The following is a 27,920-nucleotide window of genomic DNA, read 5'->3' on the forward strand; positions in this document are numbered from 1 at the left end:
ACCCACTGAGAGAATCTCTGCTCTTGTGGACCAACACCTTCAGTCTATTAATGGCAACCTACCCTCCTATATAAAAGATATCACACATTTCCTCCACCAACCCTCCACAGTTCCTGTTCCTTCACCATACGGTGCCCTGCTCATTGCTATTGATGCCATCTCACTTCACACTAATGTGCTTAATGCCTATGGCCTTGCTGGTATTGAACACTACATTTGCCAATGCCTGACAGATTCCAAACCTACAACCTCCTTCCCAGTCACCATGAGAAACTATATCCTCATCCACAGTTACTTCTCCATTGAAGGCATCATCCAAAAACAAATCTGGGATATGGCAATGGGCACCCACATGGCACTATCCTATGCCAACCCATTCATGGGCCATCTAGAGGAATCCTTCCCAGACATCCCCCAGACATCCAGAATCCCAAAAGTCTCACCTTGTTCAGATTCATTGAGGACATCTTCGTAATCTGGATTAATGGCGAACACGCCTTATCCACATTCCTCCATAACCTCAACATCTTCTCCCCCCATCCACTTTACCTTGTCCTCTTAACCCAACAAGGCACTTTCCCCGATGTCAATCTCCACCTCAAAGATGGCTACATCAGTACCTCTGTACATATCAAACCTACAATCGCCAGCAATACATCTATTTCGACAGCTGCCACCCATTCCATACCAAGAAGTCCCTTCCATACAGCCTAGCCACCCATGACTGTCACATCTGTAGTGACAAGCAGACCCTCTCAACATATAGAGCAAGTCTCACAGAGGCCTTCACAGTCTGAAATTACTCTCCGAACCTTGTACAGAAACAGATATCCCATGCTTTATCTCTCCAGTCATCCACCTTCTTCCATAATGCCACCATCCAGCCACAGAGGAGTCCTGTGACTCAATACCACCCGGGACTGGAGCAATTGAATCACATTGTCCTCCAGGATTTTGAGCACCTCTCATTGTGCCCTGAAATGATTAATGTCCTACCCACCATCCTGTCCACCGCTCCCCCAGTGCTGTTTTATTACAATGATCATTTCACACTATGTAGGTGGGTGGCAACAAAATATTTTCACATTCAGAGGAGAAAGTTGGTGATTGAAATTTTGTGAAAAGATCCTGCAGAAATGAAAAACGTCTTTTGTTTTAATGATTGCCACTCCAACAAGCGTATCAAATCTATGATGCTTACCCCCTACTTCACAATAATACAAATCAAACCGCCCTTTCTTTAACTTTTTTGATGTCCTCCATCAATCCTAATCAGTGCAGATGCCACACCGCACAGCAGTACTCCAGAAGAGGATTGACAATGGTAGTGTAGGCAGTCTCTTTAGTAGACATGTTGCATGTTCTAAGTATTCTGCCAATAAAATGTAGTCTTTGGTTTGCTTTCCAATGATTTCAGTTTAAGTTATTCATACTTGTAATCTTAAGTATTTAGTTGGCAATGGAAACAAACTTTGACAATATAATGTAATTGGATAGATAAAAAATATACTCACCAAGTGGTGGCAGAACACACACATAAAAGAAGGTTATAATTAGGCAAGCTTTCAGAGCCAGTAGCTCCTTCTTCATGCAGAATGGTTGAAGGGGAAGGAAGGAAGAAGGGTGAAGGTTAAGGACTGGAGATGTTTGGAAAAAGGGTAAATTTTGGAAAAGTCACCCAGAACCACTTGTCAGGCTAGACTTACCAAACGGGATGAGAAGGAAAGATAGTCTCATTCTGTCCAGTAAGTCTCCTCTGACCTGTGGTTCTGGGTGACTTTTCTGAAATTTACCCCCTTTTCATAGTCCTCTCCAGTCCTTTTCCATCACCCCTTTCCTTTCCCCTTCAACCCTTGTGCCTGAAGAAGGAGCCACTGACTCCGTAAGCTTGCCCAATTATAACCTTCTTTTATGTATGTGTTCTGCCGACGCTTGGTGAGTATATTTTTTATCTATCCAATTACATTATATTGTCAAAGTTTGTTTCCATTGCCAACTAAATACTTAACACAATGAACTCAAGGACATTATTTGGATTTCAATTGACGAAACTACCAACACTTGTGCCATTACATTGTAAATTTAATTGTTGGTGCGTTGAAATAAGAGCCTTCTTCTTCCTATTTAGTGGCCTGAAAAGAACTTGAAAATGCAAATCATTCTATGATTGCCAAATTTGTGAATGTGAGGGTATTAGAAAAATATTTCCAGAATCTTCTGCAGATGAAAGGGTGTTTGTGTTTCTCTCAGATGCTGCTCCATATATATGATCAAAGCACGAGAAGCCCTCCAAGTATTTTATCCCAATTTGATTCATGTGACGTCCTTTGCTCAAGGAATACATCACTTTGCTGAAGAAGTGCTATCTACTTTTGTACATAAACTGATGTCATCCACAAAGAAAGTGCTTCTTAAGGCACCTGCTCACTTCAAGACGTACAAAAAAACTACCAAACGTGCCTTTACCTCCCGAAACAGTGGTAATCCATTGGCATATGTGGGTCGAAGCTGTGTTGTAGGCGTAGTAAATGACTTTGATAGTGCAGAGGCTTTGACAGTCTTGTCACTGCAAGGAAGCATTTAATGATTCCAGTATTTTAAAAAAAGAAATGCTCTGATTAGCACATTAGCACTCTTTTTCTCATATACCTGTGAGTATTAAAAAGCTTGAAACTCAAACTTTGGTGTTCACTGAATCTATTCAGTTAAGGAATAAAATTAGTCTAGTCAACTCCTCATTACCGGAGGTATTCCCGAGAAAACTTATAGAAAAGTTTGAAAACATGAACACTAACTCTGGCTTTGGACACTTGTCCCAAATTGATAGTTTTATTAATGGTATGGGTGAACTTTTGCCAGAAACAGTAAGCACCAACATAGCACCCAAATTCAAATACTATGCAGTTACCTTAATTGATGTAAAATTGTCCTTTTCTGCTTATAAACATGTTTTGTGTAATCAAAGACACAATCTTACTATCGAACATTTGGAACAGTACCTGATTGTTTATGTTTACAATAATTGCAAAATGTAAAATAATTTGTAAATCATACTTTAGTACAATAATATTAATTAAAGGTTAATTTTGTTCAAAAATGTTGTTTTTAATATAAAATATTATGGTGTTCTTGTGCATGCCCCTCGGTGTGCAATATATCTTGAAGTTGGACCTGCACATATTGATTGTTTCGCTTTGACTAACTTGCATCACATTGTCTTGTTAGCAACAGCATTAGCAGAGAAGGAATAATAGTTGAAACCTGGTGTGCATTTTCTTTTTTGCAATTTTTTTTAAAAAGCTTAGCTCAAAGAGGAACCTACCTATCCCCTACTACAATGTATAAAGATAATGAGATCAGCATTCTAAATGTCTCTATTTTTTGCATGGCCACACTCTTCCTTGCAATTGATTTTCACAGGTCCAACCTCAAGATATATCACATGCAGTAACTACTTTGTTTTTTATTATTTGATCTTGCATGTTTTGACCCTTTCATGCATATTTTAAACATTTTTCATGTATATTTACATGCATATTTTGAGCTTTTCATGTTGCATACAATCCAATCTCAAGTAATTACAGTCTGTGAAAGCCTCAATGAGACTCTCGGTATAATTCAAGAGGGACTGCTCATTGCTACGGACGTGATGGCTATGGGTGCCTGGGCTGTATGGAAGGGACTTCCTGGTATGGAATGAGTGACAACTGTTGAAGTGGAGGTATTGCTGCTGGTTAGTAGGTTTGATATGGATGGAGGTACTGATGTAGCCATCTCTAAGGTGGAGGTCAATATCGAGGAAGGTGCCTTTTTGGGTTGAGGAGGACCACATGAAGTGAATGGGGAAGAAGGTGTTGAGGCTTCGGAGGAATGTAGACAAGGTGTCCTTACCCTAGATCCAGACCTCGAAGATGTCATCAGTGAATCTGAACCAGCTAAGGGGTTTGGGATTCTGAATGTTTAGGAATGATTCCATTAGATGGCCAATGAATAGGGGAGAGATTCTGGAATGGGCCTAAGGATTTCAGGATAGATTGGAGATTCTGCTAGGTTTCTGGAATGTGGTCCAACTACAAACCCAGCCACAGTAACCCCATTCCAGAAATCCGCAGGATCTCCCGTCTCTCCTTAAATCTTTAGGCCCATTCAGAACTTCTCCCCAAAGTCTATCTTTCTGCTCACCCTTACCACTCCTGCACTCCTACCTTCTACATGCTTCCTAAAGTCCATAAACCCAACCACCCAGGTCATCCCATTGTGGCTGGTTACTGTGCACCCACTGAGAGAATCTCTGCTCTTGTGGACCAACACCTTCAGTCTATTAATGGCAACCTACCCTCCTATATAAAAGATATCACACATTTCCTCCACCAACCCTCCACAGTTCCTGTTCCTTCACCATACGGTGCCCTGCTCATTGCTATTGATGCCATCTCACTTCACACTAATGTGCTTAATGCCTATGGCCTTGCTGGTATTGAACACTACATTTGCCAATGCCTGACAGATTCCAAACCTACAACCTCCTTCCCAGTCACCATGAGAAACTATATCCTCATCCACAGTTACTTCTCCATTGAAGGCATCATCCAAAAACAAATCTGGGATATGGCAATGGGCACCCACATGGCACTATCCTATGCCAACCCATTCATGGGCCATCTAGAGGAATCCTTCCCAGACATCCCCCAGACATCCAGAATCCCAAAAGTCTCACCTTGTTCAGATTCATTGAGGACATCTTCGTAATCTGGATTAATGGCGAACACGCCTTATCCACATTCCTCCATAACCTCAACATCTTCTCCCCCCATCCACTTTACCTTGTCCTCTTAACCCAACAAGGCACTTTCCCCGATGTCAATCTCCACCTCAAAGATGGCTACATCAGTACCTCTGTACATATCAAACCTACAATCGCCAGCAATACATCTATTTCGACAGCTGCCACCCATTCCATACCAAGAAGTCCCTTCCATACAGCCTAGCCACCCATGACTGTCACATCTGTAGTGACAAGCAGACCCTCTCAACATATAGAGCAAGTCTCACAGAGGCCTTCACAGTCTGAAATTACTCTCCGAACCTTGTACAGAAACAGATATCCCATGCTTTATCTCTCCAGTCATCCACCTTCTTCCATAATGCCACCATCCAGCCACAGAGGAGTCCTGTGACTCAATACCACCCGGGACTGGAGCAATTGAATCACATTGTCCTCCAGGATTTTGAGCACCTCTCATTGTGCCCTGAAATGATTAATGTCCTACCCACCATCCTGTCCACCGCTCCCCCAGTGCTGTTTTATTACAATGATCATTTCACACTATGTAGGTGGGTGGCAACAAAATATTTTCACATTCAGAGGAGAAAGTTGGTGATTGAAATTTTGTGAAAAGATCCTGCAGAAATGAAAAACGTCTTTTGTTTTAATGATTGCCACTCCAACAAGCGTATCAAATCTATGATGCTTACCCCCTACTTCACAATAATACAAATCAAACCGCCCTTTCTTTAACTTTTTTGATGTCCTCCATCAATCCTAATCAGTGCAGATGCCACACCGCACAGCAGTACTCCAGAAGAGGATTGACAATGGTAGTGTAGGCAGTCTCTTTAGTAGACATGTTGCATGTTCTAAGTATTCTGCCAATAAAATGTAGTCTTTGGTTTGCTTTCCAATGATTTCAGTTTAAGTTATTCATACTTGTAATCTTAAGTATTTAGTTGGCAATGGAAACAAACTTTGACAATATAATGTAATTGGATAGATAAAAAATATACTCACCAAGTGGTGGCAGAACACACACATAAAAGAAGGTTATAATTAGGCAAGCTTTCAGAGCCAGTAGCTCCTTCTTCATGCAGAATGGTTGAAGGGGAAGGAAGGAAGAAGGGTGAAGGTTAAGGACTGGAGATGTTTGGAAAAAGGGTAAATTTTGGAAAAGTCACCCAGAACCACTTGTCAGGCTAGACTTACCAAACGGGATGAGAAGGAAAGATAGTCTCATTCTGTCCAGTAAGTCTCCTCTGACCTGTGGTTCTGGGTGACTTTTCTGAAATTTACCCCCTTTTCATAGTCCTCTCCAGTCCTTTTCCATCACCCCTTTCCTTTCCCCTTCAACCCTTGTGCCTGAAGAAGGAGCCACTGACTCCGTAAGCTTGCCCAATTATAACCTTCTTTTATGTATGTGTTCTGCCGACGCTTGGTGAGTAGATCTTTTTATCTATCCAATTACATTGTATGTATTTAGTTTAACTGACAACCTTTAGATTTACGTGATTTATCATGTAATCAAAATTTAATGGATTTGATTTAGTTCTCTTATGGATGACCTCACACTTTTCATTATTTGGGGTCAATTTCCATTTTTTGTTCCATACATATACTTTGTCTAAATCATCCTGAAATGGATTCTGATATTCTAATGACTTTATTAGACAGTAAATGCTATAATCATCTGCAAACAATCTAAGGTGGTTGTTCATATTGTCTCCTAAATCATTTGTATGGATTGTGAGCTGCAGAGGGTCTATAACACTTCCTGGGGAAACACTTGACATCACTTCTGTTTTACTTGATTATTTTCTGTGAATTACTACAGTTGAGACCTTTCTGACAGGTACTTATTAATCCAGTTGCACAACTGAGATAACGTTTCATGGACACTCAACTTGATTAGAAGTCACGTGTGAGGAACGGTGTCAAAAGCTTTCTGGAAATCTAGAAATATGGAATCAATTTGAGGTCCCCTGTTGATATCACTCATTACTTCATGTGAATAAAGAACTAATTGTTATATTGTAACAAATAAGCCCTCGGTCACAAATATTAAGTCAAAATTGACCTGGTTTCAACGCTACTATGAGCGTCATCTTCAGAATTAGACTAACTGTACTAAAACATTCGGTATATAGTACATTAAGAAAATTAAAGTTTGTACTGACTCGAAAAGATGCAGTACTCACAAGTCACATATTAAAAAAGATCTAAGCCAGAAAGACGACGTCATGAACACTTGTGAGATGGCAAGCCGCTAAGGGCTGCTCGTACTGTGAACAAGGGTTGCAACCCTACACTACACCAAGGATATCTACGAGGTTCACTTCAAAATAAATGCACACTATTTTTGTTTTTAAATCCATCTTTTATTCTACATGTTTGAAAGTTTTACAGTGTGTAGATACATACTTTAGGAACAATATTTTCATTTTTCCATATAATTTCCATCCCTCTCAACTGCCTTACACCATCTTGGAACCAGCGTCTGTATACCCGCACGGTAAAATTCTGGACCAACCTGTTGGAGCCGCTGTTTGACAGCGTGCACAAGGGAGTCATCATCTTCAAACCTTGTTCCATGAAGAGAGTCTTTCAGTTTCCCAAAGAGATGATAGTCACATGGAGGCAGGTCAGGACTGTAAGGCGGGTGTTTCAGTGTTGTCCATCCGACTTTTGTGATCGCTTCCAGGGTTTTTTGACTGACATGTGGCCGTGCATTGTCGTTCAATAGCAAAACATCCTGCTTTTGCCCATGTGGTCGAACACGACTCAGTCGAGCTTGAAGTTTCTTCAATGTTGTCACACATGCATCAGAATTTGTGGTGGTTCCACCTGGCATGATGTCCACAAGCAAGAGTCCTTCAAAAATCGAAAAACACAATTGCCATAACTTTTCCAGCAGAAGGTGTGGTTTTGAATTTTTTTTTTCCTTGGGTGAATTTGTATGATGACACTCTATTGATTGCCTCTTTGTCTCTGGTGAAAAATGATGGAGCCACGTTTCATCACCTGTCACAATTCTTCCAAGAAATTCATGTCCACCATTCTCGTACTGTTCCAAAAGTTCGCTGCATACCGTTTTTCTTGTTTCTTTGTGAGGTGCTGTCAACATCCTGGGAACCCACTCGGCACAAACCTTTTTTAATGCCAACACTTTCAGTATTCTGCAAACACTTCCTTCCCCTTTCCCAACATAGCTTGACAATTCATTCACGGTGATGCGTCTGTCAGCAATCACCAATCCGTTAACTCTCTGCACGTTGTCTGGAGTGTGTGCAGTACAAGGCCTGCCACTGTGAGGACAATCCTCAATATTGCCGTACCCACATTCATCACGTAACCTACTTGCCCACTGACTAACTGTACTGCAATCGACAGCAGCATCTCCATACACCTTTTTCAACCTCTTGTGGATATTTCCCAGTGTCTTGTTTTCATAGCACAGGACTTCTATGACAGCACATTGCTTCTGATGAACGTCAAGTGTAGCAGCCTTCTTGAAGACATGCTGTGACTGCGCCACTCACGGGAACAGGTTGAACTAAGTTTGAAAACAAGGAGGAAGGATGTATCTACACACTGTAAAACTTTCACACATGCAGAATGAAAACTGTATTTTTACAAAAATAGTGTGCATTTCTTTTTGAGTGACCCTCGTACTTCTAAGTCACTCATGTTGGCAGCTGTTCTTGAATCGAATTCTGGAACATTTACGTCATCTTCTTTGGTGAAGGAATTTTGGAAAACGATGTTTAGTTACTCTGTTTTAGTGGCACTATCATTTCTAAAATTACCATTGCTAGAGCGCTAAGCAGATGTTTATTGTCTTGCCACTGGTGTACTCCACAAATGACCCGATTCTCTTTGGATTTTCTGCTATATTTTGAGATTTATTGTGGAAGCTATTAAAAGCATCTCACATTGAAGTCCAAGTAAAATTCGCGCTTCTGTAAAAGATTTCCAATCTTGACAATTGTGCATTCTTTTAAATTTGGCATGCTTTTTTCATTGCTTCTGAAACAGTGTTCTGACCTGTTCTGTGTACCCTGTAGATCAGTACAATCTCTCATTAATTTATTTGGTATATACCTCTCAGTTGTCATTGATACTGTTTCTTCAAGTTGGTGTTACAGTATTCAGTCTTGCTACAACAACCTGGTGGTCAATAATCCCTGTGTCCATCATGATACTGTATATATGCTCGGATTGTTTGTTACTAAGAGGTCATGTATGTTTTCTAAACCATTTACTGTTCAAGTGGGCTCATGAAATAGTTGTTCGAAGTAATTATTGGAGGAAGCATTCAATGTCCTTTCAGATGACATTTTATGCCTATCTCTGTGTGCAGTACTCAATAAATATACAGTGCATAAAAAGCAGTGGTCATGGGGCTACCCTTATAAGTGTGAAGCTCTTGGAGACAGAATATTATCAGTGACAAAGAGAAACATTAGCTTACTTAGAAACATTTGGAGCTGGTATATGCTGCTGACAGCTGAGGCCAGTAACTTTTGGATTGCTGTAACTTTCTGGGGGCACTCCATTAGTACCAGTAGTTCCTCTTGGAAGCAGATAAGACTGGAGACAGGAGACTCTCTTGAGCTCTTCTACTGTGTAGTTATGGAAATTTGGGACTCCTTCCACTGGTTTTTGCTGTCAATTGAAAGCTGACTCCAGGGGGAAAACTAACTTTTGAAGAATCTCCTCATGTACAAGCACATATTGGCAGCATTCAATAGGTCATTTTTGAATCTTGTCTGTGAGAGGTGAAAGGTGCTGAGCTTTTTGTAATAGCATGAAATACAGTAAGTCATAGAGCACTGCTGTGTGCAGATCATCTGAGTGGTCGGCACACGGCTGCAGCATGCAAGAGAGAGTGTGAATACACTTTGCATAATTTTGCGTAAGTTGCCGATGGTGACCGATGATGCATCGACTAATGACAAGACCAACTGAGCCTTTGTCTATGGCCACATGGATGTCAGGCATCCTCACTGTCTTACTTATAGGTTGAGAATGTGCAATATGTGCATGTGCTGGGCAATCCATTACCAGCAGAATTGGGCAAAATTTACTCGAATAAGAATGCAAGTAAAAATTATTGTTTGTTGTTCATGAATAACAAATCAAAACATTTCAAAATGGTTCAAATGGCTCTGAGCACTATGGGACTCAACTGCTGAGGTCGTTAGTCCCCTAGAACTTAGAACTAGTTAAACCTAACTAACCTAAGGACATCACAAACATCCATGCCCGAGGCAGGATTCGAACCTGCGACCGTGGCGGTCTCGCGGTTCCAGACTGCAGCGCCTTTAACTGCACGGCCACTTCGGCCGGCTCAAAACATTTATTCAAAACATTATTCATTTGTACAAATGAAACATTTAGTTGTCATTCGTAAAAAAAATTACTAATAATGAATTTAAAAAAAATTATTTTTTTGGCTTTTAAATTAGTGTTCATATCAGCTCTTTTTTCAAACACATCATCAGAAAGTTTATGAAAAGGAAAGTTGCCCTCACCATATAGCAGAGATACTGAGTCGCAGATAGGCACAAATCTATCCTGGATTTTCCATTGTTTGATTCATCAGAAAGTTTAATTGATTTTCAAAGTTTTACCATTGTGACACATTAAAGAAAATATGTTCCACACATACTAAGAGGATATCGGTGAGCAAGATCTCCTGAAATCATCTTTATTTCAGGATAACAACATAAGACTTATAAATCACAATCTTCTAATTACAAATAGAAAAATCATCAATTTTGCTGATTTTGTGGCAGATAACTTCATTTGTTGTGACTCCTTGTTAGCTTCATCTCCAAATCACATTCAGAATAAATTTTCTTTTTATGTCATAACATCGTTTGGAACTCAAGGCTCAATTTCTTCAACATTTATTTGGCTATAATATGACTGTAGTTTGTTCTAAGCCTTCTTTGGGGACCGAGTGAGGTGGCGTAGTGGTTAGCACACTGGACTCGCATTCGGGAGGCCAACAGTTCAATCCCGCATCTGGCCACCCTGATTAAGGTTCTCCGTAATTCCCTAAATCACTTCAGGAAAATGCTGGGATGGTTCCTTTGAAAGGGCACGGCCGACTTCCTTCTCCATCCTTCCCTAATCCGACGAGACCGATGACCTCGTAGTTTGGTCTCCTCTCCGAAATCAACCCAACCCCTCGTTTGGTCACCAACAGCAATACAGGTGAACTGTTTGTTTTTAAATTGTGGGTAAGGCATTGCAGCAATAATTGCAGTTGGTGTAGAAAGGTGAAATTAGTCTTCCAGTTGCCTTTTGGAACCTTCTTAATAAAAGAGTTATCACTGTACTGTAATATTATGAACTCTTTTTGTGTTGTCAAACCCAGTCTCTCTTCCAAAATTTTTCAATCTCCAAGCTCTATATAACTGCACAGATACCTGAAAGATAAGAAAACTGTTCCATCTTAAAACAGCAAAATCTTTCAAAGCTAGCTCTAAAACATTTTAGGATGGCTTCAAATGTCCAACAGCATTCCAAAAGCATTTCAGGAGACTTCAGATTTTAAGTCTTTTGATGTTAGTCATTAGCAACCTCTGAGTTCTTATTTTGTTCCACTCATTTTGTAGCACAGCAAACACTAATGAGACACCCATATCCAATAGTGTTAGCAGTCTTGATACAGTGAAGTTGTTGCAGGTTAAGAGTTTCTGTTGGCTGCATTCTCATCTGTGGCTACTTTATGCAAAGCATTCCCAGATGTTAGCAGGGGAAGTGCAGGCAAGGGCAGCCTTAGTTGAATTGGGCCTCTTCTGTAGTGTAACTGCTAAGGCTACCCACATACCAAGCATTTTTATCTTGCATTTGTTATTCTGTAAAGCAAGTAAAGCTGTGCTGAACCCGAAGGTTGGTCTGAACGCTACAGTACTTTACTAGGCATAGTGGTGTGCCTTATACTTGCTCCCACCTCTGAATCAACTTATACGGCTAGTTCAGCTAGTTAGAGGGGAACTTACAAGTCAACATTTACTCCAAAACATGGCACAGCTTGATGTGGCATTTTGCTCATTGTTTGAGGTGAAAGAAGCCATAAGTAGCAGAAAACTCATAGGACCAGTGGGGGTCGAACCCCATGCCTTTAGCTTTGTAGTTTGGAACTTAACCCACTGAATACATTTCTGTATAAAACATTAATAAGTTATTTATCAAATATAAACTGCACTGATCCAAGGGAAAAAACACTAAAATTTTGTACAAGAAGTAAACAAATAAATCACAATGGCGTTCTAAGTGATTCATTATGTAAGTTGTGAGTGGTAAATAGGTACGGAAAAAAAATCATTTTATTTCATGACCAAATTCAGTGTTTTTATTGCCAAATTTGCATTATTTTTTGCCAGATTTTATTTATTTATCTATTTATTTATTTATTTTACCGAATTCCATGCTTCTTGCAAAATTCTGTATTTCTTCCCAAAATCCCTGTTGTTTTTGCCAAACTTTTTGTTGTTTTCCTTTTTCCAAATTTGGTGGTGTGGCGGGGTCTACATTTTTGTGCAAATTCAGTGTCTTTTCAAATTTGATATTTGTATGTTTTTTGCCAAATTCGGTGTTTTTTGCCAAATTTGGTATTTTTGCCAAATTCAGTGTTGTTTGGTGTTTTGCCAAATTTTGTGTTTTTTAGCAAATTTGGAGCTCTTTTGCAAAATTTGGTGGTTTTTTAAGGAAATCTCATGGTGTTTTTTTGCCAGATTCAGTGGTGTTTTTTTTTGCCAGATTTGGTGGTGTCTTTTGTCACATTCATCCCCCATCCCCCTCCCCCCTCCTTTATTTTAAGATCCTACACAAATCCCCAATCTCGAGGAGAGTAAAAGCCAAAATGCAGTTTTAACATTCAGTAATTATCTGCTACAATTATTAGTAAGTTGCCATGTTTATTTTTATAACATTTGTATAAATTGCAAAATTACAAATTTTGCAAATGTAGTAAAAGTCACCAATTTTACGTTATTCTGCTAAAAACTGTTAATTTTGTGCTATTTTTTTCATTATCATTTTTGCATAATATTCCTGCCCCTAACAATGAACAACAAATAGTTATTTGAATTCACTGAGAAGACTAGTCCCTTTCTACAGGAATAGTTTATTTACAGTAAATTTGTTTCAATGATCTACTTACTTGCATAGTTGTCGAGGTAGAAATAAATTTGAATAATGCTCATCTTGGCTTGCCACTATGCCTTGTGCTTCCTCCGTCTTTCCAGTCACTACAGTTAACTTTATCAACTGCAATAGGTCCTCGTAGTTCATTTGCTCAATTTACTGGTGAGAGCCATCAGTATAGCTTAAGTGAAGTTTTTTTTGTTAATTATAGACAAAATTGACAATTATAATCAGTTGTCACATTCATCAACCTAATTTTTTTTTTTTCCTATCGTTAACATATCTCATTGTCAGCACAATTTCAGCTGCAGTCTGAATGCAAACCTTATTTAATCAGCTAATCATTCATGCAAATTTACATTTCCACAGCTAACGTGGAGGCCCTCAAGAACATTCAGTATTTGATTATCCCTTCAATTTTCGTTATAAATAATCATACAGAGTCATTGTGGTATATTTGGCGAATCTCGGTATATAGCATGCACATTAGAAAATTTACAGATAAAAAAGTTTTAATTCTTAATGCACTCCAGTGCTTGCTGGACCCATTAGTACCACTGCATTGTGGTAGAGCTGTGTAGAGCCCGTGTTTCTTTAGGAGTGTGTCCAGCCCATGCGTGCTCAGTGACTGCATGCCCCTGTTTGGGCGAGTGAGGAAACTATCGGTCTCATGCTTCCACACATACTGCAAAGCGAGTGGTGGGGAATGAACTCTGCTCATGCTGGTTCGCCACGTGGATGCAGTGCTGTAGTAAATAACTTCCACTGTGATCTGTTATTGCTAACTTTTTCCACTGACTCAGCATTCGTGTGTGTCTGGCAGCTAAGTGCCCATTAATGAGGCATTCAGTTGGAAACCCGATGCAGTGTTATGGCCCTATAAAACCACACCACAGCCTTAACACTGCAAAGCATTAACTAAGGATAGCAGAAAATTAATAACTCATAGATCACAGATTGCTAATAGCCAAGGTTATCCTTAAAAACATGCCTCATAAACCCTCCAATAGATATTCGCATCTACACGGGCTTTCACCTGCAGATTATAATTACACAAATATCTGCAACTTCACAAACATCTGCACTTGGGATAATGTACAAAGGAGCTGAAGAATATGCACAAATTCTGTGCTGAAAATCGGTTATCAGAAGTTCTCAAGTTTTTTTAATGGCTTTTAGCACAAGATACAAATGAAGTGACATTATCAGTTTACCATTTTATTTGCTTTTGATCATACCGTAGTTTAAGATGAGATTCAAAGCAATTTCTATTTTCACAAATATACCTCATTCTCCACATGTAAAGTGACGAATACTCACCTTAGAACAAAAAAATATGCCCTTCAGTTGTGATAGTAGAATAAATAATACACCAAAAAAGTGATGGGTATTTTGCTTTTGAAAAAAGGTACACATAAAAAATCTGCAATTACTTGAGTTAAAGATATAAACTATGCTTTAATATTACGTTTTTTTATGAATGTTATTAGATAAATATGTTTGCTGATAATAGAAGATCAATCATAAAGTACCTTTTTTTATGACACTCTTCTTCTGTCACATTAAAGATCAGTTCATGTACAGGATTGTTTCAGCATTCTTTCTCACTACCACTGTCACTTGAGCAGGATATTATTTATCAAATAAATTAAAAATCACTGTCATACTTAGATATATGTGTTATTGACAGGAATTTCAAACTTCTATCTTTTGGTGAAGAAGCAGAGGAAGATGAAGAGGAAAATGAGGTAGCCAATAAAATGTATGCTGGACGTAGCAAGTCAACACATGATGTTCTCAATGATCCAAAATTAAGTGCAGTGCCTGCAGTAGATATGAATCAGAAAACAAAAAAGAATAAGAATGAAGTGAGAAGTGAAAATGATGAAGATAATAGTAATGCTTCAGCAAGTGAGGAATCAGCTTTGAGTGGTGATGAAGATGTTTCGAAGAGAGGTTGGAACTCGGATGAAGAAAAGCAAGTACAGTTTATTATTACTATACAGTTTTAAAAGTTGTGGCGTAGTGAAATAAAATGTGGCTCAAAAGACTGAAACTTCTTGACTCTAAACTTTCAGTACCTTATTGAGAAGATATAATTCAGCCTTATTAGTTAAATCTGTGATTATTGTTTAGGTTATTATTAAATGTATGGACTACTTCATTCTCTCTCTCTCTCTCTCTCTCTCTCTCTCTCTGTGTGTGTGTGTGTGTGTGTGTGTGTGTGTGTGTGTGTGTGTGTGTGTGCATTTTGTCTGTTTTATTGAATCAAATATTGCCTACACTATTTTTGTTAGGTTTACATCTGAATAATGATTTTTTTTCTCAGGAAGGAAACAGAAAATATACGGAAAAAGTTAAAAACTGAATATTCTAAAACTGATCAATCTCACAAAAAAACTGTTCCTGATGCAAAGGAATCTGAAAGTGAAGGGGAAGATTATTATTTGGGTCAAGAGCAAGATAAAGAGAGGAAAAGAAAAATGTAAGTATACTCTACAGTTTCACTATTCTTTTAAAAGAAATTTATTGGCCTCCACTTTGTAATGGGAGATTCATGTAGCATCACACAGGTACTTTCTTTGGTCACTAAGGATTGAGTCCACTTGGCACGCACAGGTTGGACAAAGGTATGTCACCCCTGAAGGGGTCATTGTAAGCACATGTCTACATGCTCATTTCACAGTTAAGTTGTTGAGCTGGGCTCCATCAACAAACTTGCTACTGTCCTTGAACTCCTCCACCTGCCCCATCAACTAGCTTCTCCCATTTGCTACAGTTTGCATTAAACTCACTATATCGCGATTTGTGCAGTCTTTTAAAGTGCAATGTAGATTTCATGATGGCATCTTGGCAACTGCTACTATCTCACTGAGTACTGTGCGTCAGTGAAGAGAGGAGTGATACATACAATTTAAGTGTCCTAGCCACCACATTTGATGTTCCTTAAGAATGGCGGTGATACTCTGTAGCTTCACAGTATTTAGGACTGTCTTATTTGTCACCTGGTGCCTCATTATTATGCCTAGAATATTTTGTAAGCACTGCAGATGAAAGGTGTTGAGCTTATTTTTTTGTTTAGCATATGATGTCCACATCTTATCTCCATGCAAGAGGGTGCTCAGCACACATACTTGGTATACAAATATTTTTGTGCTCACTGCAAGGTGTTTGTTGTCCCTTACTCTCTTGCAAAACTTCCTAAAAGTGTTGGATGCTTTGCACATCTGTCTCATCATACAGAGAGAGATCTTCTAACACTAATGACACAAGGTAGCAAAATTTGTCACCTATATCAAATAGAGAGCCATCTGTTATTATGACAGACAGAACCATGTATCCTTGCGCCATTACCACAATCTTCTTTACACTCACAGACATAGAGAAAAGCTTACATGCAGTAGCAAATTATTTATCGATAAGGCTTTGAAGGTTGTCCTGAGTTTGCACTAAAAATGCTGTATTGTCACAAAATAAGATGTTTTTTCCAAGTTAGTCCTCACAGTAGCTCTTGGATCTAAGTAGTGAGCTGATGTAAAGTTTCCAGTCAACTGTGATGTGTTAGTAGAGGCCTTGGTTTGTTTCACTGAAAACAACTATGAGAAGTATCAGGATGAATATATTAAACAAGTTTGGGGCCAATTTACAGACCTCATGAACATCTCTTTACACAACAAAAAGATCAGATCTGCTTTTACCGTATTAAGGAGTTTGTGAGGACACTCTGTCTTCACTAGTGAAGTATACAGTACCTCCCTGTTGATTGGTCAGATGCTTTATGTAGGTCAATCAAGGCAATGTACAAGGGTGTCTTTTGCTCTAACCATTTTTTTCTGAATTTGCCTAAGTGTGAAGATCGTATCAACAGTAGAGCACTGTGCTCAAAACACACCTTGAAACTTAGGGTGCACACACTTGGGAGGCTTCTCAAGTCTGCCCAACACCAATCTGGCAAACACTTTTCCGATGATATGCAGCAAAGAAATTTAATTTTAGCAATTGCAATCATTGTGATTTAGAAGTTATATGTTAAGAAAGATATGATTTTCATGTAAAAACTAATCTCCTTGTCCTGCATGTCATTCATTGAGCCACAGCATTCTGTGCTTGTAAGCATGAAGGGAAACAATCATGAATGTATGACAAGTTAACTAAGAATCAGCCATTTTAAATTGCATATTGACAGCACACCATTAGCTAAGATTAACAATAATTTTGCCTGTGTAATGTTGATCCTGGACGCCATTTACTCTACTTGTACAAGAAGTGCTATAGTTCTATAAACAAGTAAGTCAGTAAAGACACAAAAAAAACTCCTGCTTTTCCAATTATGTGGTTGAAATCTGTTTATCTGCCTTTTCACATTTGAAGCACATAAATATAAATATGTGGGAACTTGTCAAAAGGAAATAACTAGAAATAACGCTCTATATGTGGTTTATGCACAGAGCTGTTATTTTACTGATGACATTATTTCATATAGCTTGAGCAGAAATCCTTGTGGAAGAATTAATGCTTTTATTTTATTATTGAAGTTCTGAAAATTTCCTCTTTCATATCCAATGTATGTGGAGTGCTTGCTTGTTTTAAGTCCTTGCATTGGAATAATGGATCATGTACCATGGACCTCGCTGTTGGTGGGGTGGCCTGCATGTCTCAGCAATACAGTTGGTTGTACTGTAGGTGCAACCACAATGGAGGGTATCTGTTGAGAAGCCAGACTAACATGTATTTCCTGAAGAGGGACAGCAGCCTTTTCAGCAGTTGCAGGGACAACGGTCTGGATGATTGACTGATCTGGCATTGTATCATCAACGAAGACAGCGTTGCTCAAGAATGCTAAAGACTAGATGGGTAGGTAACGTAGCTGAAAGCAAGGGGAAATTACAGCCGTAATTTTTCCTGAGGGCGTGCAGCTCTACTGTATGGTTAAATGATGATGGTGTCCTCTTGGGGCCGGCCGAAGTGGCCGAGCGGTTAAAGGCACTACAGTCTGGAACCGCACAACCGCGACGGTCGCAGGTTCGAATCCTGCCTCGGGCATGGATGTGTGTGATGTCCTTAGGTTAGTTAGGTTTAAGTAGTTCTAAGTTCTAGGGGACTTATGACCACAGCAGTTGAGTCCCATAGTGCTCAGAGCCATTTTTTTTGTCCTCTTGGGTAAAGTAGTTCAGAGGTAAAATAGTCCCCCATTTGGTTCTTTGCACAGGAACTACTCAGGAGGATGTCATCATCAAGAGAAACAAAACTGGCATTCTGTAGATCAGAGCATGAAATGAAATTTTAGACCCTTTAATTAGGCAGGTTGGTTAGAAAATTTGAAAAGGGAAGGGGTAGGCTGACGTTTAACGTAGTGGGAATTAGCGAAGTTCAGTGGCAGGAGGAACAGGTCTTCTGGTCAGGTGAATACAGGGTTCTAAATAAAAAGTCACATAGGGGTAATGCAGTAGTGGGTCTAGTGATGAATAAGAAAATAGGAATGGGGGTGAGCTACTATGAACAGCGTAGTGAACACATTATCGTAGCCAAGATAGATATGTAGCCCACACTTACTGCAGTAGTACGAATTTGTATGCCAATTAACTCTGCAGATGATGAATATATTGAAGAAATGTATGATGAGAGAGAAGAAATTAATTCGATAGTAGGAAAAGGAAGAGAAGGAAAAATAGTAGTTGAATGAAGACTGGGGGAAAGGAATGAAAGAGGAAGCTGCCTTGTAGAATTTTGCACAGAGCATAATTCAATCATTGGATTAAGACTTGTAAGCACTGGAAGGTTTCAGAATGATTATATAATGGTAAGACAGAGATTTTGGAACCAGATTTTAAACTGCAAGACGTTTACAGGTGCAGATGTGGACCATGACCACAATTTAATGGTTATGAACTGTAGATTAAAACTGAAGAAATTGCATAAAAGTAGGACATTAAGGAGATGGGACCTGGATAAGTTGAAAGAACCAGATGTTGTTGAGAGTTTCAGAGGAAGCATTGGGCAATGGTTGACTAGAACAGGAGAAAGGAATACAGTAGAAGACAAATGAGCAACTTTAAGAGATGAAAAATGAAGGCACCAGAAGATCAAATAGGTAAAAGGATGAAACCTAATAGAAATCCTTGGATAACAGTGAAGATATTGAATTTAATTAATGGAAGGAGAAAATATAAATGTGCAGCAAATGAAGCAGATGGAAGGAAATACAAACGTCTACCAAATTATATTGACAGGGAGTTGTTGTGGTCTTCAGTCCTGAAACTGGTTTGATGCCGCTCTCCATGCCACTCTATCCTATGCGAGCTTCTTCTTCTCCCAGTACTTACTGAAACCTACATCCTTCTGAACCTGCTTAGTGTATTCATCTCTTGGTCTCCCTCTACGATTTTTACCCTCCACACTGCCCTCCAATGCTAAATTTGTGATCCCTTGATGCCTCAGAATATGTCCTACCAACCGGTCCCTTCTTTTTGTCAAGTTGTGCCACAAACTCCTCCTCTCTCTCCAGTTCTGTTCAATACGTCCTCAGTAGTTATGTGATCTACCCATCTAATCTTCAGCATTCTTCTGTAGCACCACATTTCAAAAGCTTCTGTTCTCTTCTTGTCCAAACTATTTATTGTCCATGTTTCACTTCCATACATGGCTACACTCCATACAGATACTTTCAGAAACGACTTCCTGACACTTAAATCTATACTCGATGTTAACAAATTTGTCTTCTTCAGAAATGCTTTCCTTGCCATTGCCAGTCTACATTTTATATCCTCTCTACTTCGACCATCATCAGTTATTTTGCTCCCCAAATAGCAAAACTCCTTTACTACTTTAAGTGTCTCATTTCCTAATCTAATTCCCTCAGCATCACCTGAGTTAACTCGACTACATTCCATTATCCTCATTTTGCTTTTGTTGATGTTCGTCTTATATCCGCCTTTCAAGACACTGTCCATTCCATTCAACTGCTCTTCCAAGTCCTTTGCTGTCTCTGACAGAATTACAATGTCATTGGTGAACCTCAAAGTTTTTATTTCTTCTCCATGGATTTTATTGCCTACTCTGAATTTTTCTTTTGTTTCGTTCACTGCTTGCTCAATATACAGATTGAATAACATCGGGGATAGGCTACAACCCTGTCTCACTCCCTTCCCAACCACTGCTTCCGTTTCATGCTCCTCGACTCTTATAACTGCCATCTGGTTTCTGTACAAATTGTAAATAGCCTTTTGCTCCCTGTATTTTACCCCTGCCACCTTTAGAATTTGAAAGAGAGTATTCCAGTCACCATTGTCAAAAGCTTTCTCTAAGTCTACAAATGCTAGAAACATAGGTTTGCCTTTCCTTAATCTTTCTTCTAAGATAAGTCATAAGGTCAGTATTGCCTCACGTGTTCCAACATTTCTATGGAATCCAAACTGACCTTCCCCGAGGTCAGCTTCTACCAGTTTTTCTATTCGTCTGTAAATAATTTGCATTAGTATTTTGCAGCTGTGACTTATTAAACTGATAGTTCGGTCATTTTCACATCTGTCAACACCTGCTTTCTTTGGGATTGGAATTATTATATTCTTCTTGAAGTCTGAGGGTATTTCGCCTGTCTCATACATCTTGCTCACCAGATGGTAGAGTTTTGTCAGGACTGGCTCTCCCAAGGCCGTCGGCAGTTCTAATGGAATGTTGTCTACTCCTGGGGCCTTGTTTCGACTCAGGTCTTTCAGTGCTCTGTCAAACTCTTCACGCAGTATTGTATCTCCCATTTCATCTTCATCTACATCCTCTTCCATTTCCATAATATTGTCCTTAAGTACATCACCCTTGTATAGACCCTCTATATACTCCTTCCACCTTTCTGCTTTCCCTTCGTTGCTTAGAACTGGGTTTCCACCTGAGCTCTTGATATTCATACAAGTGGCTCTCTTTTCTCCAAAGGTCTCTTTAATTTTCCTGTATGCAGTATCTTTCTTACCCCTAGTGAGATAAGCCTCTACATCCTTACATTTGTCCTCTAACCATCCCTGCTTAGCCATTTTGCACTTCCTGTCGATCTCATTTTTGAGACATTTGTATTCCTTTTTGCCTGCTTCATTTTCTGCATTTTTGTATTTTCTCTTTTCATCAATTAAATTCAATATTTCCTCTGTTACCCAAGGAATTCTACTAGCCCTTGTCTTTTTACCTACTTGATCCTCTGCTGCCTCTACTACTTCATCCCTCAGAGCTACCCATTCTTCTTCTACTATATTTCTTTCCCCCATTCCTGTCAATTGTTCCCTTATGCTCACCCTGAAACTCTGTACAACCTCTCATTTAGTCAGTTTATCCAGGTCGCATATTCTTAAATTCCCACCTTTTTGCAGTTTCTTCAGTTTTAATCTACAGTTCATAACCATAGATTGTGGTCAGAGCCCACATCTGCCCCTGGAAATGTCTTACAATTTAAAACCTGGTTCCTAAATCTCTGTCTTACCATTATATAATCTATCTGATACCTTCTAGGGTCTCCAGGATGCTTCCATGTATACAACCTTCTTTTATGATTCTTGAACCAAGTGTTAGCTGTGATTAAGTTCTGCTCTGTGCAAAATTCTACCAGACGGCTTCCTCTTTCATTTCTTACCCCCAATCCATATTCACCCACTATGTTTCCTTCTCTTCCTTTTCCTACTCTCTAATTCCATTCACCCATGACTATTAAATTTTTGTCTCCCTTCACTACCTGAATAATTTCTTTTATCTCATCATACATTTCATCAGTTTCTTCATCATCTGCAGAGCTGGTTGGCATATAAACTTGTACTACTGTAGTAGGAATGGGGTTTGTGTCTATCTTGGCCATAATAATGTGTTCACTATGCTGTTTGTAGTAGCTTACCCACACTCCTATTTTTCTGTTCATTATTAAACCTACTCCTGCATTACCCCTATTTGATTTTGTATTTATAAACCCCCCCCCCCCCCATGAACCATGGACCTTGCCGTTGGTGGGGAGGCTTGTGTGCCTCAGCGATACAGATAGCCGTACCGTAGGTGCAACCACAACGGAGGGGTATCTGTTGAGAGGCCAGACAAACGTGTGGTTCCTGAAGAGGGGCAGCAGCATTTTCAATAGTTTCAGGGGCAACAGTCTGGATGATTGACTGATCTGGCCTTGTAACACTAACCAAAATGGCCTTGCTGTGCTGGTACTGCGAACGGCTGAAAGCAAGGGGAAACTACGGTCGTAATTTTTCCCGAGGGCATGCAGCTTTACTGTATGGTTAAATGATGATGGCGTCCTCTTGGGTAAAATATTCCGGAGGTAAAATAGTCCCCCATTCGGATCTCAGGGCGGGGACTACTCAAGAGGATGTCGTTATCAGGACAAAGAAAACTGGTGTTCTACAGATCGGAGCGTGGAATATCAGATCCCTTAATCGGGCAGGTAGGTTAGAAAATTTAAAAAGGGAAATGGATAGGTTAAAGTTAGATGTAGTGGGAATTAGTGAAGTTCGGTGGCATGAGGAACAAGACTTCTGGTCAGGTGACTACAGAGTTATAAACACAAAATCAAATAGGGGTAATGCAGGAGTAGGTTTAATAATGAATAGGAATGTGGGTAAGCTACTACAAACAGCATAGTGAACGCATTATTGTGGCCAAGATAGATACGAAGCCCATGCCTACTACAGTAGTACAAGTTTATATGCCAACTAGCTCTGCAGATGACGAAGAAATTGAAGAAATGTATGATGAAATAAGAGAAATTATTCAGATAGTGAAGGGTGACGAAAATTTAATAGCCATGGGTGACTGGAATTTGGTAGTAGGAAAAGGGAGAGAAGGAAACATAGTACGTGAATATGGATTGGGGGTAAGAAATGAAAGAGGAAGCCGCCTGGTAGAATTTTGCGCAGAGCACAACTTAATCATAGCTAACACTTGGTTCAAGAATCATAAAAGAAGGCTGTATACATGGAAGAAGCCTGGAGATACTGACAGGTTTCACATAGATTATCTAATGGTGAGACAGAGATTTAGGAACCAGGTTTTAAATTTTAAGACATTTCCAGGGGCAGATGTGGACTCTGACCACAATCTATTGGTTATGACCTGTAGATTAAAACTGAAGAAGCTGCAAAAAGGTGGGAATTTATGGAGATGGGACCTGGATAAACTGAAAGAACCAGAGGTTGTACAGAGTTTCAGGGAGAGCATAAGGGAACAATTGACAGGAATGGGGGAAAGAAATACAGTAGAAGAAGAATGGATAGCTCTGAGGGATGAAATAGTAGAGGCAGCAGAGGATCAAGTAGGTAAAAAGACGAGGGCTAGTAGAATTCCTTGGGTAACAGAGGAAATATTGAATTTAATTGATGAAAGGAGAAAATATAAAAATGCAGTAAATGAAACAGACAAAAAGGAATACAAACGTCTCAAAAATGAGATCGACAGGAAGTGCAAAATGGCTAAGCAGGAATGGCTAGAGGACAAATGTAAGGATGTAGAGGATTATCTCACTAGGGGTAAGATAGATACTGCCTACAGGAAAATTAAAGAGACCTTTGGAGGTAAGAGAACCACTTGCATGAACATCAAGAGCTCAGATGGAAACCCAGTTCTAAGCAAAGAAGGGAAAGCAGAATGGTGGAAGGAGTATATAGAAGGTCTGTACAAGGGCTATGTACTTGAGGACAATATTATGGAAATGGAAGGGGATGTAGATGAAGATGAAATGGGAGATACGATATTGCGTGAAGAGTTTGACAGAGCACTGAAAGACCTGAGTCAAAACAAGGCCCCAGGAGTAGACAACATTCCATTGGAACTACTGACGGCCTTGGGAGAGCCAGTCCTGACAAAACTCTACCATCTGGTGAGCAAGATATATGAAACAGGCAAAATACCCTCAGACTTCAAGAAGAATATAATAATTCCAATCCCAAAGAAAGCAGGTGTTGACAGATGTGAAAATGACCGAACTATCAGTTTAATAAGTCACAGCTGCAAAATACTAACATGAATTCTTTACAAAAGAATTGAAAAACTAGTAGAAGCCAACCTTGGGGAAGATCAGTTTGGATTCCGTAGAAATGTTGGAACACGTGAGGCAATACTGACCCTACGACTCATCTGAGAAGCTAGATTAAGGAAGGGCAAACCTACGTTTCTAGCATTTGTAGACTTAGAGAAAGATTTTGACAATGTTGACTGGAATACTCTCTTTCAAATTCTGAAGGTGCAGGGGTAAAATACAGGGAGCGAAAGGCTATTTGCAATTTGTACAGAAAGCAGACGGCAGTTATAAGAGTCGAGGGGCATGAAAGGGAAGCAGTGGTTGGGAAGGGAGTGATGCAGGGCTGTAGCCTATCCCCGATGTTATTCAATTTGTATATTGAGCAAGCAGTGAACGAAACAAAAGAAAAATTCGGAGTAGGTATTAAAATCCATGGAGAAGTAATAAAAACTTTGAGGTTCGCCAATGACATTGTAATTGTATCAGAGACAGCAAAGGACTTGGAAGAGCAGTTGAACGGAATGGATAGTGTCTTGAAAGGAGGATATAAGATGAACATCAACAAAAGCAAAACGAGGATAATGGAATGTAGTCGAGTTAACTCAGGTGATGCTGAGGGAATTAGATTAGGAAATGAGACACTTAAAGTAGTAAAGGAGTTTTGCTATTTTGGGAGTAAAATAACTGATGATGGTCGAAGTAGAGAGGATATAAAATGTAGACTTGCAATGGCAAGGAAAGCGTTTCTGAAGAAGACAAATTTGTTAACATTGAGTATAGATTTAAGTGTGAGGAAGTCATTTCTGAAAGTATTTGTATGGAGTGTAGCCATGTATGGAAGTGAAACATGGTCGATAAATAGTTTGGACAAGAAGAGAATAGAAGCTTTTGAAATGTGGTGCTACAGAAGAATGCTGAAGATTAGATGGGTAGATCACATAACTAATGAGGAAGTATTGGTTGGTTGGTTGTTTCGGGGAAGGAGACCAGACAGCGAGGTCATCGGTCTCATCGGATTAGGGAAGGACGGGGAAGGAAGTCGGCCATTCCCTTTGAAAGGAACCATCCCTGCATTTGCCTGGAGCGATTTAGGGAAATCACGGAAAACCTAAATCAGGATGGCCTGACGCGGGATTGAACCGTCGTCCTCCCGAATGCAAGTCCAGTGTCTAACCACTGCGGCACCTCGTTCGTTGAGGAAGTATTGAATAGGATTGGGGAGAAGAGAAGTTTGTGGCACAACTTGACTAGAAGAAGGGATCGGTTGGTAGGACATGTTCTGAGGCATCAAGGGATCACCAATTTAGTATTGGAGGGCAGCGTGGAGGGTAAAAATCATAGAGGGAGGAGGAGGAGGAAGTTAGTGTTTAATGTCCCTTCAACAACGAGGTCATTAGAGACGGAGCACAAGCTCGAATTAGGGAAGGATGGGGAAGGAAATCGGCCGTGCCCTTTCAAAGGAGCCATCCCGGCATTTGCCTGAAGTGATCTAGGGAAATCACGGAAAACCTAAATCAGGATGGCCGGACACGGGATTGAACCGTCGTCCTCCCGAATGCGAGTCCAGTGTGCTAACCACTGCGCCACCTCGCTCGGTCATAGAGGGAGACCAAGAGATGAATACACTAAGCAGATTCAGAAGGATGTAGGTTGCGGTAGGTACTGGGAGATGAAGAGGCTTGTACAGGATAGAGTAGCATGGAGAGCTGCATCAAACCAGTCTCAGGACTGAAGACCATAACAACAACAACCCTGAATTCACCTGGCCAAAAGTCTTGTTCCTCCTGCCACTGAACTTCACTGATTCCCACTATATCTAACTTTAACCTATCCATTTCCCTTTTTAAATTTTCTAACCTACCTGCCCAATTAAGGGATCTGACATTCCACGCTCTGATCCATAGAATGCCAGTTTTCTTTCTCCTGATAACGACGTCCTCTTGAGTAGTCCCTGCCCGGAGATCCGAATGGGGGACTATTTTACCTCCGGAATATTTTACCCAAGAGGACGCCATCATCATTTAACCATACAGTAAAGCTGCATGCCCTCAGGAAAAATTACCGCTGTAGTTTCCCCTTGCTTTCAGCCGTTTGCAGTACCAGCACAGCAAGGCCATTTTGGTTAGTGTTACAGGGCCATATCAGTCAATCATCCAGACTGTTGCCCCTGCAACTACTGAAAAGGCAGCTGCCACACTTCAGGAACCACACGTTTGTCTGGCCTCTCAACAGATACCCCTCCATTGTGGTTGCACCTACGGTACAGTCATCTGTATCGCTGAGGCACACAAGCCTCCCCACCAACGGCAGGGTCCATGGTTCATGGGGGAAGGGGCGGGGCGGGGGGAGGGGGGGGGGGGTGAAATGTCAAAGCAGGAACATCAAATATAAGGATTTAGAAGAACATTTCTCTAGGGAAAATAGCTACAGTCTACAGGAAAATTAAAGACACTTTTGGAGAAAAGAGAAGCAGCTGTATGAATGTCAAGAGCTCAGATGGAAAATCAGTCCTAAGCAAAGAAGGGAAATCTGAATGGTAGAAGTAGTATACAGAGGGTCTATACAAGGGAGATGAACTTGAAGGCAATATTATAGAAGTGGAAGAGAACATAGATGAATATATGATACTGGGAGAAGAATTTGTCAGAGTCTTGAAGGACCTAAGCCGAAACAAGGCCTCTGGAGTAGATGAAATTCCATTGGAACTACTGATAGTCTTGGGAGAGTGAGCCGTGGCAAAACTCTTCCATCTGGTGTGCAAGATGTTTGAAACAGGCAAAATACCTTTAGACTTCAAGAAGAATGTAATAATCCCAATTCCAAAGAAAGCAGTCGCTGACAGATGTGAAAATTACTGAACTGTCAGTTTAATAAGTAATGGTTGCAAAATACTTACACGAATTCTTTACAGAAGAATGGAAATACTGGTAGAAGCATACTTCAGGGATGATCAGTTTGGATTATGGAGAAATGTAGGAACATATGGGGCAATACTGACCCTACAACTTACCATAGAAGATAGGGTAAGAAAGGCAAAGCTACATTTCTGGCATTTGTGAACTTAGAGAAAGCTTTCAACAATGTTGACTGGAATACTCTCTTTGAAATTCTGAAGGTTGCAGGGATAAAATACAGGGAGTGAAAGGCTATTTACACCTTGTGTAGAAACCTGACAGCAGTTATAAAAGCCAATGGGCATGAAAGGGAGGCATTGGTTGAGAAGGGACAGAGACAGGGTTGTTGCCTATCCCTGATGTTATTCAGTCTGTACATTGAACAATTAGTAAAGGAGAGAAAAATTTGGAGTAGAAATTAAAGTTCAGGGGGGAGAAATAAAAATCTTGAGGTTTGCCGATGACATTGCAATTTTGTCTGAGACAACAAACGACTTGGAAGAGCAGTTGCAAACAGAATGGACAGTGTATTGAAAGAAGGATATAAGATGAACTCCAATGAAACCAAGATAAAGATTATGGAATGTAGCCAGAATAAATCAGGTAATACTGAGGGAATTAGATTAGGAAATGAAACACTTAAAGTAGTAGATAAATTTTGCTATTTGGGCAGCAAAATAATTGAAGCTTGCTGTAGTGGAGACAGTATAAAAGGTAGACTGACAGTGGAAAGAAAAGTGTTTCTGAAGAAGAGAAATTTGTTAACATTGAATATAGATTTAAGTTTTAGAAAGTCTTTTCTGAAGGTATTTGTCTGGAGTGTAGCTATATATGGAAGTGGAATGTGGACAATAAACACTTTAGACAAGAAGAGAACTGTAGCTTTTGAAATGTGGTGCTACTGAAGAATGCTAAAGATTAGGGGGGGGGGGGGGGGGGGGTCATGTAACTAATGAAGAGGAGACAATAAATTTGTGGCACAACTTGACTAAAAGAAGGAAACGATTGATAGAACACATTCTGAGATATCAAGGGATCAACAATTTAGTATTGGAGGGAAGTGCAGGGGAGGGGGGATTAAAATTTTAGAGGTAGACCAAGAGGT

The 27,920-nt window shown here is 39.9% G+C and overlaps 1 protein-coding gene across 1 annotated transcript in view; it reads left to right on the top strand.

Moving 5' to 3' along the window:
- The window catches only part of LOC124615297 (spliceosome-associated protein CWC27 homolog), a 122,634-nt gene that overhangs the window by 76,713 nt on the left and 18,001 nt on the right, over positions 1 to 27,920 (top strand). Inside the window, exons 5-6 of the mRNA XM_047143083.1 lie at positions 14,622 to 14,909; positions 15,261 to 15,416. Coding sequence (XP_046999039.1) covers positions 14,622 to 14,909; positions 15,261 to 15,416 — 444 coding nt within the window. The remainder of the gene's footprint in view (positions 1 to 14,621; positions 14,910 to 15,260; positions 15,417 to 27,920) is intronic.

The sequence above is a fragment of the Schistocerca americana genome, chromosome 5 (assembly GCF_021461395.2).
Source record: "Schistocerca americana isolate TAMUIC-IGC-003095 chromosome 5, iqSchAmer2.1, whole genome shotgun sequence".
NCBI lineage: Eukaryota > Metazoa > Arthropoda > Insecta > Orthoptera > Acrididae > Schistocerca > Schistocerca americana.